Raw genomic sequence first — 12,500 nt, forward strand, 5'->3', positions numbered from 1 at the left:
GCAAGAAAAAAAAATCCTACTGACCCCAAATTTTTTCAACTGTTATTGACATTTCATCACATTTTTGTGGTCCAGGGTGGAATAAAAACTTAATTTCCCAGAATAATCTGTGTTAATTCTTTGAATTACAGTCAGTAAATTCCTCTTCTGTCATTCCAATTCCAACTTCCTGTGGAGTGTGGGCAATTCCCAATCATGATTTAAAAGGGAGCTAATTCTTCAAATTTTCACCATGGTCATTGTTTTCTTATGTCAGCGGTTCTGATGTCTCTCAGATGTCATTGCGGTCTACCTAAAAGTGTTCGCCAGACACCGTGTTGTCATAGAGAATTTGTCAGGGTCAAGGTGGCTGACATGACTTTGACATCGTGAAAAGCTTCTCCTCCTTTCCAGAGGCGTGCTTCTGTTCTCCAGTGCTGCCGCTGGCTTTGAGAGGGGGAGGGAACGGAATCGAGGGTAGCAGGAGTGATCAATTTGGAGGCTATCAGCACCAGCATGTTCGGAGTGCTGAATTAACACACCACCAGGGACTGTTCCTGGAGCCCACCACGAGCCCTTCACTCCTAATGTGCTAACAAGCTCACTTTTGCTGTCTCTTCAGTGGCAATTTCTCTCTTTCCTTCCAGAGCCCAGGAGTTCAGCGCGGTGACAATGAAAAGCTCCGTAGGAGGGGGGGAAGAGGCCAGGAGTATTTTTTTCCCCCCTTCTGCCTTTCATCCACAGGGAAAATGAGTTTCTGGTAATGCACAAAAGGCTCTTTTTTATCCTCCTCTCCTCTTCTAGCATGTGATACTAGAGAGGGCGCGAGAACCCGGCACGCACTCTCTTAAAAGGACTTTCTCCTTTTTAACAAGCCGTCATAAAAAAACACCACCCATCAAAAATTCAATTACAGTGGATGCAAGGCCCGGGTTATTTGGGTGAATACATGGTGCAAAAAAGAAAGAAGGGAAAAAAGAAGAACTGTTTTTCCCTTTACCTCTCTCTTTGTGACACACAAAGAGCATCTGAAGTCAACAGCGGAGAGGATTTGTTGTCTTGGTGACAGGGTGGCATTAGAGGCTCATCTCAGGTTCAGGATGGTGACCACATGTTGGGCGGCTCTGAGAGGGCTATTAAGACGCACAGCAGTGCTGCTCACGCTCTGCTCTCGCTGGTTGGAATGGTTGCCCGGTTGTAGCCGGACTATCGGCATAAAATCTGGTCCACTTTGCAGCTTATTCTGGCCATCAGGCATCTACGAGTCGTAGGCAGGACTAGTCCCTGTCAGACCCAGACCAGTAACAAACCCCAAAGATCCAGATCTCGACTAATACCAAACAATTCAAAACCAAGACCTCTCAAGACTCTTAGACTTTTTAGTCTAAAAACCAGGTTCTTCATTTTAGTGTCCTGAAATTGCAGAAAAAGCTGATTTAATTCCAGCTTCAAAGTTTTTGTATATTTGTACTTTTTTAAAATATAGATTTGATATTTTAGATGTAAATATTTCATGTCATATTCATTGGTAGTCAGCTTTATGCTGACTGAAATGGCATCTAAGTTTTAACTTCTGTTTTTAATGTCTCACATTACACAAATTATTGTCAAAAATACAGTAAGAACAGTAATATTATGAAATATTATTACACTTTAAAATAACCATTTTCTGTTTGAATATATTTTAAAATGCAAGTTATTCGTGTGATGCAAACCTGAATTTACTGGAGCCATTACTCGAGTCTTCAGTGTCACGTGATCCTTCAGAAATCATTGTAAATTGATTTGGTGCTCAAGAAAAAAAAAAGATCAATTTTGAAAGCGGTTGTGCTGCTTAATAACGGAAACTGACACACTTTTTTTAGGGTAGAATAGAAAGTTGATTATTTATAAAACTATAAATAAATGTCTTTTAACATTTGATTAATGCATCCTTGCTGAATAAAAGTAATAATTTGGTTGCACTTTATTTTACAGTACGTGCACTTGTACTTACAATGTACTTGCAGTATACTTACCCAAGAAAGGTATACTGGTCATATAAGGTAACTACATGGGGTAGGGTTAGGTTTAGGGGTAGGTTCAGGGTTAGTACCTAGTTATTGTAATTACTACAATAAGTGCATAGTATGTACATGAGGAACAGGACTGTGAAATAAAGTGATACCAATACATTACATTTATTCTCTATATATATATATATATATATATATATATATATATCTGATTAATCTCTTATGTATATAGGATTTTGTGTATGTATTTTGGCTGGCAAGTTTTGTACGATATAAATTAGTCTGTGTCTGCTGAATTATCTGTTAGTGGTTCATGAGACAGTAGCACTTTTGGTTTTAATAATTTGGCAGTGCAGAACAGGGAGGTGACAGCCGTTGTCTACAAACAGAAGCTTTAAATTTATTTGTAGCAGTCGTGACTGAATGTTATATGAATGCTATTCTAAGCTGTTAACACGGCTGTCAAGACCGTCACCGGCTCTGTCATATTCTGCTTATGGTTGTAGTACAGCATGTGTCTAATTACGTCGCACCCACAGACACTTTCTCTAGCTGCTTTCTCTTCTTCTCTGTGGGAACCTCTCACCCACTCACACTAGGGTTCGCTCTCAAACAGCAGGACCCTTCGGCAGGAAACGGGTCTGCTGGAGACAGGAAAAGGCAAACGACAGAACTGTGTGAGTGTTGCGTTGCCTAACGGAGACGCTTCCTACGTGTTCCTCTTCACCGGCAGAAACACCCAAAATACTGGAGCTGAGAATATCTTCCCCCTACCTCGTCCCAGCAGGACCTCAGTTTCTCGCTCCGTTTCTCGCCCTGTTTCTCACCGCTCCTCCATCAAGTTTCTCCAGTGACGCAGCATCCGTCGTTATCCGAACCGTGTGCTTTTGGCTTACTAAGTTATGAATGCAGCACAGACCATATGCCACCGGTCTACTTAATCAAATCGTCCCCATTAACAGAATCCCTCCGTTTTTAAACCCATACACAGCGATATAATCCAATCCCTTCCATTTACTCAATACCATCATTTTTCTTAACCGAATAACACAGACAGTAAGATGTCCATTGATACCCAATGTCACCATACGTAAAGCAATGACAGCTTCATAATATGGTTTACAGTATGATGGGAGAATTATTAACCCATGGCATCCTGGCTAACTGTTTGACCCCTATTGATGTGTTTTTGTCGCTTATGAAATTGACGCACCAATCTTGTTTGACTTTAACTCGTATGTTTATCAGCTACGAAGAGAGAGCGAGATATCTGGAGACGATAGTCCAGCACCACTTGGAACCGACAACGTTTGAGGACTACGCAGCTCGTGTTTTCTGCCCTGCACCTTTCCACCATCTTCCCTCTGAAGCAGGTGGGCATTGACTTAATGAATTGATTCTTAATTCATCTGTCGTTTTACACCACTCGCTATTCACCTTCACTCAAAATTTCATTCAGTTCCAGCCTTATAGAATAACATGCACACTTAATTTCTGTCCAGTCACTACATTTGCATTTTTATGCATTTTGCAGATGCTTTTATAAGAAGCAACACTGCATTCGATATACAAAAACACTACCATTCAAAAGTTTGGTGTCATTAAGATTTTTGAAAGAAGTCTGTTATGCTGATCAAGTCTGCATTTATTTGGTCAAAAATGCAGTAAAAAAACAGTAATATTGTGAAATATTATTACCAGCTGGAGTTATCAATGTTGATAACAGTTGTTCTGCTTAATATTGTTGCAGAAACCATGATGCATAGAAAATGAAAAAACATTTATTTGATTTGATTTGACTTTACAGTCACTTTGACCAATTCAATGCATCCTTACTGAATACAAATTCTTCCAAAACAAAATCTTACTGACCTCAAATATTTGAACATGAACTTTTGCTTTCTGGGAATTGAACCCATGGCCTTGGCATTGCTAGTGTCATGCTCTTCTGTTTGAGCTACAGCAATGCACCTTAAAATGAACATGGAAGCTGAACTTGAAGCAAAGGTAGTCCAGAAGTAGCCTTAAGCCCTTTTTGTGGGAGACATTTCCGACAAAACAATTGCAGATAAATTAATTTCAAGAGAATTCATTGATAATTTCCCCCAATCACTCACTGAGAATGTAATACACAAATAAAGAGTTGTTATCCAAGCCTTTCATTCACATGCATGACTATACACAAATTCATTTGTGTTTTAGTTCAGTTATTGCAACACAGTTTGCTTTTGGGCTGAAAAACATTGTTTAGTTTTGTATTTTTGTATTAAGTTGAGTTGTTTTTCAAACCCAAAGCTTTTATTCTGGCTTTTGTGTTGGGCTCCTGGTACCTTCTAAACCCAAATGATCATTTTTCTTTTCTTTTTTTCATTCCCATTTAATTTTTTTTATTTTTTTATTATTTTTTTATTTTATTTTGTTTCCCCTTCAGATCATAATCTTTCACTTGTGTGTATCTAAAGGTAAGATTCCTGAAGATGCCGTACACTGAGGCTGCCTGATTGTCTTTTACGTTTGTTTGGCTTGTAACAACGTTATGAGCTCCTCCTTGTTTGTTCGATTCCTTTCTAGACTGAAACGTGTTCCCTTCTTTTTCCATGTTTTGTTCAATGGGAAGTCTGGAGCATTCATTGCATGGCATGTTCACACAAGATCCCTAATACTGACCAATATTCACACTGTTCACCTCTCTCTAGGTTTCTAGAATTCATGTGTGTGTCCAGCATGATCTCACAGCTTCACTCAACTCATCTTCTATTCTTTATATCATGCATATGTCTGTCTATCTGTGTAAATGTTGAATGGTACAGTATAGCAGCTCTCATGTGGATAATAGAGCTCAGCAGTGGCAGCTGCCAACTTTTTTTAGCAGCCTTCGTTCCGGAAGTAAGTGTTTTTGAAGATTCTTGATTGAATCACAACATAACATTAAAAAAAAAAGGTGCAAAATCACTACAGATCATAATTTAATCTGAGATTTTTGTGCCTGACTATTTCACCAATAACATTCTTTTCGGTAAACACTACTACCACTGTGCTGTAATGCGAACATCCAGTTTAAATAACTGCCTTTACAACAATGATCATTTGACTGTACACTACCAACATTTAGGGTCTGTATGATTTTTTTGTATTCATAAAGGACACATTGTTTAATTGCTAATTTATTTGAAAATAAATTCAAATAAAGCATTAAAGCATTTATAATATTACAAGAGTTTTCTGTTTAAAAAAAAATTACTTTCTATTCAGCAAAAAATCCTGAAGAAATTATATAAATTAATTTCCATAAACACCTGAAGCAGCACAACTGTTTTCAATAAATCATAATCATAAGAAATATTTCTTGACGCTGAAAATCTTTGCATCACACAATAAATTTAATTACTGCTAATTTTAAAATATACTCAAACAGAGAACAGTTATTTCAGTTGTAGTAATATTTAACAATATTACTGTTTCATTGTATTTTTGATCAAACAAAGTATTAAAAATCTTACCGACCCTATATTTTTGAATGGTAATGTATGTTGTCCCTTTTTCAACAGCTGCAGAACTCATGTAGGTCTTTTTTTTAAATACTTCTATAAATAATGTTGCATTATGTGAATGGCATTTTACTTCCGGAACCTTACTGCTGAGCACGATTGCTTTACAGAAGTCATTCAGGTACAACATTTGCAGATGATTTCCTTGTATTATTCAAAACCACCAGAGAGTATTACATGTGGTGTTGCAGTATCGTTTCAGTGAGGTTGGTGTCACAGCATTCGTTCTTAGACTTTAGCTACTAGTGGGTGGTAATCCTGACATCTTTTTGCATTTTGTGTGTGTGTGTGTGTAAGTCGAGTGGATGAGCGAGTGTGTGTATGAATAATAAACCTTCATGAGCGTGTGGAGAGACCAGCTCTTGCATTTGTTGTCTTGTATTTTATGTGCACCTGCTACTGTTTTCCCTCTCAGCCTGCTCACACCTTTATCTTGTATCTCTTCTTCTCTTTTTCTTCCTCCTGTCTTTTTTGTCTTTATTCTTTCTCTACTTTCTCTTACATTCCACATCACTTTGCATCTTTCCCGCCTCTGCCTCTTGTCGTCCTTTCTATCTGTCACTTCTGTCCATTCTCGCACCCCAAGAGAGAAATGCTGTGATTTTTCTGCTCCTTCCCAAACCTCAACTAGAAAACATTGGGCTCATCAAGGTAAAGGGAAAAGGCTTGAAACGGAAGGTCTTTCACGCTAGCTGTGAATGGTATGCTGGAACTGAAAACGGCAAAGTACCTTCTCTGTTTTTTTCCTCCCCATTCCTCTTTTACTGTGTAGTTTGTGTTGCGATATTGTAACTGCACCCCTGTTGGTCTCATCGAGGGACGAGGTGTCAGATCTCAGCGTTGATTAGTCCCAGCATCCCCTGTGATTCACTCTGTGAACTTCACCCACAATGCACTGGTGCATTAACCTCTCACGCCCCTCAGGAAGGGGTTTTCACACTTATTTTGCTCTCTATTGGTTACTTCTGGCCTTTTTGCAAAAAATTTGCAAAAAATAAATGTCTAACCGAGAGGTTTTTCCCGTTCCAATCTGAGTGAAATTCACAATGATCACAAAAAAAGTCTTTAATATAGACATTTATTCCCCACATTTCAACCCAATATGTATTTCATATAATCTAATTCACAAACCCAAGCTAAATGTAACCCTGTAATGAGATGTCACATTCGAGATGAACATGTGTTTAGCGTGTGAACGATCTAGCGTCGTGACGTTCTGATCTCTGTCTTTTCTTCTTCCTCCACCCCATCCCTCCCCGACAGGCTCATGCCTCGAGAGTCAGCTGGCAGAAAGTCCAGCAATGCAGGTAGACGGGAGCGATTTAGCCTCGCCAATGTCACCTCGTGCTAGCAAGAGCCGGATGTCCATGAAGCTTCGCCGTTCCTCGGGCTCCGCCAACAAGACTTGACCTGAGTGAGCAAACACACACTTCACTCCATTCGCGCTCGCTCCAGAACTCCGCCCACTGTCAGAGACAAACCACGCCCACTTGCCTGCAGTAGCCACGCCCCCAATGCTGTCTGACTCCTCCCGTTCAGAGCCAGAGTGATCAAAGATGACCGAAATGTTTATTTTTGTCGATCGCTGATGGATATCGCGTTGCGTTTTACTTAAATAACTTCCTCTGCTGTTGTTGTAGCTGGTGCCACTGAAGCTGCCCGCTACTCAGAGTGCCAGTGGTCATTTAAAAAAAAAAAAATCATATGAAAATGTTTCTTTTTGATTGCCATCGTATCAACCACAACTTTTTATATTTGTACAGAAGACGCGACAAATTGATGGCGGGAAAAAAGTGTTCGAAAACATGTTTGTGGAGCAGATTTGCATTTAAACTGAAGCACTTCTTGCTGTTACGTATTTCAGTTTGTTTTCACTCCTATTGTGGAACATGTTTTTATATAACATTGACACTCACATTTGTTTGTTTATTTGCTGGTTTTCTTTATGGATCACGGTTTATTGCAATTTGTATATTCAGTTTTCTCTTCATTAGAATGTTACAGATTTTTTTTTTCATGTTCATGAATGAACTGCCCCTTTGTCATTTGTAACGGTTATTTGTGCGTGTATATATCTATAAATATAAAATATATACATATTTAATGTATGTGTATAGTGTATGAACAGTATCTGATCTGTGTACATATTTAACAGTATTTAAATCAACCAAAAAAAAAAAGTCAAAAGGCCACTTAGAACAAGTCAAAGAACAAGTCTTCAGCTTGAATGTCTGTCTGTATGGCTAGATTTTTGCTGGACTCGGTCCCGTCGTTTTGTTTCGTTGCACAGCAGCCTTAGAGACGAGCTCATGCAGGTTTATCAGCATAAATCATTTGACTGCAACGCTCTTTTTGATTCATTTCATCTTAGATGGGATTTTTAAGGAAAGTGTGAATGAGTTGCCACATTAAGGAGTCTTGCAAGGAGATGGCGACGTTGCCAAATTGAACCGAACTACCCGCTTCAGGACTTTTTCGAGCTAGTTCAACAGTGGACGGCATGAGACATTTGAACAGCCTTTTTTTTTCTAAATGTGTAGATGTGGAAGTGTACAAAAAACATTGACACTAGCTTTGGTCTGCACTTTTCCGTTTAATTTTTGAACGTTTAAGGGATATAAGGGTATCTGGCCCTGTAGACTACGGATGCAAGTTATAACTGTTGCCATGTTTAAGATAAAATCCAGTTTGTATATTTTCTTGAAAGCTATGTGAGACTTCATGAGGGTCAGATTTTATTTTTCTTTTTAATTTGAAATCATTTAGAAATTTATCAGAAAAAAAAAACAATTTGTGGAAATCATGCAGCACCCTTCTGGATTGAAATTATAACGTGTATATTAAAGTCCTGCACACAAGCAACTGAGACCTGTGCGTAATTTCAAGAGGAAAAAAAACATCCTCATGGGTAGATTTTGTGTATGTTACTACTGACCAAATGCTGCATGATTCCAGTACTAACTGCATGTGTTGATATAACAGCTGCACAACACACAAGCACACACGCACAGATCCACAATAATGTCATATGCTAGTATCTCTATACATTTGTATCGGATGTCGAAGGAGAGTGGATGTGCAACTACACTTAAGAATAAAAGTATTCTTACAACATAGCAAATCCTGTGCAGTTACTGGGTGCATCAAATGTTTCACCATTTATGATTTCTTGTAAGTGCACTGATTTCTGTTTTTCAGTTTTAAGCAGCAGCTCCGGTGGATTTGTGTAAATAACACACATGCTACATTTAAAAGGATATTTGAAGACAGTTTGATTTATTGACCTCTTCAATTCCCCCGTAACAGCTGAAAATGACTACATATGAAAATATAAATATGACACTTGTGATTTATTACATGTCGGCCTCTAATAGTCTTGATGTATGCTATGGCATTTCCTGGTAGTTATGATATAAATACACTTTTTTTGCAGCTACTGTTGTCAATCAAAATATAATGAAATGTACAGTACCTTCATTTATGATCTAGAAATCAAAGCACCTTCTAAAACGATTGAGATTACGTAAGCTTTCCATGGGAGCTACTTTTACAATGAGACACAAAATATATTAATTCACTTTCTCCATATTATAAGGACATATTAATGAAAAACCTGCTGTGAGCCTTGAGTCTCAAGCCTAATAGATATAATGTTTTCCCGCTATAAACATGAAATAAATTAAGTACCTTTAATGAGTAACAGTTTATAACCTTCAATAATAATTTATATAGATATGAGTCAAGCCTGAAAATGGTTATAATCAAATTTAAATGTATATGAGCAAAGTATTATATACTGGGTTCACGTTGTCATGGAAATATCTGAAAATTTCAAAGAACTGAGATTTCCAGGCCCGGAGAAGTTACAAACATTAAGAAATTATTAAAATTAAAATTTATTTTAAAATGTAAAAAAAGTCATTAGAATTTTAAGTATTTAACATCTATATTTCTTGTTATTCTCCGTTCTGATACATTTAATTTTTTTGTAATTAAGTTTTAAAATAATAAAAGCTGTGAGAAATTTCTATAGTTAATGTTAACTATTTCTATAGTTAATATAGTTCTCATCTCTTGATTTAATTGACTATATATGTATTTGTGTGTGTGTGTGTGTATATACACACACACTCACACATGCATATATAGAGAGAGAGTGTATCAACTGGAAAATTCATGCTCAAAAATGAAGGAACCCTGTATGTAATGTCTGTTAATAACTTGCTGTACTATTGGAAGTTATAAAGTGATACCCAAGATTATCAAAGGTTACATAAACTGTTTCTGCTGTCGACAAAGAAAATCTGCAAGTTCGATATTCCCACATAAAGACACTGGACGAATTATTAGTGATAATATCAACAACGAGCCGTTAGACTCAATCTGAAGTGTTTGTGAGATCAGCATCCCGGCCTGACGGCCATCTGTAAGAGCATCACCTGTCTGTTCTCTGTGGGATGAGTCTTGTTGATGTGTCTGGTCAAACCCGGAGAACTGAAGAACGTGGAGGGACAGTGTTTGCATGAGTATATCTGCTGTTCTCCAGGACTCAGATCAGGTCTGAGCAGTAAGTCATCTCTGACCGCGTGCCAGAGTCGGTGTTTGTCCCTGATCTCCGCGGAGGGGAAGTGCGCTCCGCACAGGTGACACGGGAAAGTGATCTGTCCGCTTTCAATGTGAGCGTATGAGGATGCTTTGATCGTCTCGTGCGCGGCCAGGTGTTTCCTCAGGTAGGCTTGCCTGCGGAACTTCTTGCTGCAGTAGTGGCACTCAAACACTTCTTCCGGACTGGACGAGGGCAGGTAGGGGGTGCTGGATCTGTCGGGCTCCTCGGGGCAGTGATCGAACAACCTCGAGCTGTCCGCGGAGCCGATACGCATCTCAAAGCATTTCTCCGAAGACGTGAACCTTTGGTCCATAGGAGTGTCTTGGGATCCCCTGTGCATCATGTTGCTGTCCGGTGCTGATCTGTGCTGTTGGGAGCTGTCCGGACTCAGCTGGTGCTGATTGTTCAGTCTCAGCTTGCTGGCGTTCTCCTTCCCCTCCACTGAGGTCTTCTCGTGGTTGCGCGCCTCCAGCGGAGATTTCTTCGCGTCTCCGGTGCTCAGGTTGCGAGGTTTGTGCCATCTGCGATGGGACGCGAGGTTGGCAGGACAGCTGAAAACTTTGTCGCACTCCGGACAGCGGTACTCAACCCGGACGATCCTGGAGCACTTGTGCTGGGCTAGAGAAAACGGATCAGGGTATTCTTCCTTACAAAGCTGGCAGATGAACTCACCGAGCGGTTTTTTTCTACCACTTTGCGGTGCTAGTTTTGTCTCGGGGCTTTCTTTTTTGATTTTAAGCCCGAGGACCGGTGAGGTGGTGACTTCGTCTTCAAAATTGAGCTTTCTGATGACTTTAGGCTTTTTGGGTGGTTTGCTTTTGCGCTCCGAGTCCATGAACGCGCGTTTTACGCACTGGTGAAAGGCAGGGTAGGTGGGCACCGATGAGGGCACCGGTGTGCCAAACTTCATGTCAGAGTGGTTCATTAGCAGACGCTCGATTGAAGACACCGGGGTGGCCAAGGGGAATGACTCGGCCATGGCTGGTGAGCTGAGACACCTGTCCAAAAGCTCCGTGCTGATGGGTTTGATCGGGCTGTAGGAGTCGGTGCTGTTGCGCGGAGATGACGCGCTCTGCTCCGGATGGCTGAAGTAGCTCTGTGCGTAATCGATGCTCTCTCCGACAACCCCTCCAGAGTCCTCCAGAAGATGTTTAGAACTTACATCACTTGTCCATGATTCCGTTATAGGTTCCAGCACATCCGGCACACTTGCATTTGGAGTTTGGGTAGGCAGGTCCTCCGTGCTCGGCTCTTTTTCTTGCGCTCGCACCTTGTAGGATGCAGATGAGGCACGTTTACTCCGTTTCACTAAAAATCCTCGTGGCATCTTCACCCAAAGTCCAGATGAAACTACTGAGGAGAAGATGCGGGGTGGATATTGTCGCCGTGATGCGCCCCGCGCGCGTTTTATCCTTTGGGTCGCCTTCAGGTTCTGTGTGAGGTCACTGTCAGTGCCGCAGTTGTGCCCAATCAGTGCTGACATTCAAACGAGGAGGGGGCGGGGCGAGCATTAATGAGTTGTTCCAGTTACAGATTCATTTCTAATGGGCAGCAGATTGTTATCTCAAAGGTCTCAAAGGATCGATGGACTCTTTAACCTTCCCATGTTTTACAGTTTCCTGTTCAGTAATGCGAGATCAGTCCACCGAGCTTAAATCTAAAGAATATGCGACTGTATAGAGCAATAGAAATAAACATATATGAACTTATATTTAGAGGGAATTATATAGGCTATACATAAATTAGCTTCAATTTTAAATGTTACCCTGTCCCAAGACAAAATAATAATATTTTCAGAATAATAATAATTGTAATATTAGTAACTAGTTATATGTGTATATATACACACACACACGTATATGTGTATATATACACACACACGTATATATGTGTGTGTGTGTGTGTGTGAAACGTATATGTATATATATATATATATATATATATATATATATATATATACACACACACGTATATATGTATATATAGACACACGTATATATATATATATATATGTATGTGTGTGTGTGTGTGTGTGTGTGTGTGTGTGTGTGTGTATTAGTGCTGTCAAATGATTAATCGCGATTAATCGCTTCCAAAATAAGTTTTATTTACATAATATATCTGTGTGTACTGTATATTTATTATATATATATAAATACACACACATACAGTATGTATTTTTAAATATTTACATGTATTTACATGTATATATATATATTCATATAATTTATATTATATATAAATACATTTAATATATAAACATAACATTTTTCTTAAATATATACATGCATGGATGTGTATTTATATATACATATTAAATATACACAGTACATACACATACTATGTAAACAA

General features: G+C 39.2%; 2 protein-coding genes across 10 annotated transcripts in view; one reads left to right on the plus strand and one right to left on the minus strand.

The window, feature by feature from the left end:
* Positions 1–7,646, plus strand: part of ralgapa1 (Ral GTPase activating protein catalytic subunit alpha 1) — a 76,996-nt gene extending 69,350 nt beyond the window's left edge. For 5 of the 9 annotated variants that reach the window (XM_058750366.1, XM_058750370.1, XM_058750369.1 and 2 more), the window contains 2 exons: positions 3,243–3,367; positions 6,806–7,646. In XM_058750366.1, the coding sequence (XP_058606349.1) occupies positions 3,243–3,367; positions 6,806–6,951 (271 nt within the window). In that variant the 3' untranslated portion in view covers positions 6,952–7,646. Of the gene's footprint in view, positions 1–3,242; positions 3,368–4,425; positions 4,457–6,128; positions 6,244–6,805 lie in introns of all 9 variants that reach the window. The other 4 variants (XM_058750368.1, XM_058750372.1, XR_009266838.1 and 1 more) reach the window with 3 other exon arrangements.
* Positions 7,520–11,804, minus strand: LOC131523735 (insulinoma-associated protein 2). Its single transcript, XM_058750374.1, has one exon. It carries the CDS (start codon positions 11,629–11,631, stop codon positions 9,943–9,945), a length of 1,689 nt encoding a protein of 562 aa, XP_058606357.1. The 5' UTR covers positions 11,632–11,804; the 3' UTR covers positions 7,520–9,942.
* Positions 11,805–12,500: the final 696 nt, after the last annotated feature.

This window comes from Onychostoma macrolepis, chromosome 17, assembly GCF_012432095.1.
Source record: "Onychostoma macrolepis isolate SWU-2019 chromosome 17, ASM1243209v1, whole genome shotgun sequence".
NCBI classification, from domain to species: domain Eukaryota; kingdom Metazoa; phylum Chordata; class Actinopteri; order Cypriniformes; family Cyprinidae; genus Onychostoma; species Onychostoma macrolepis.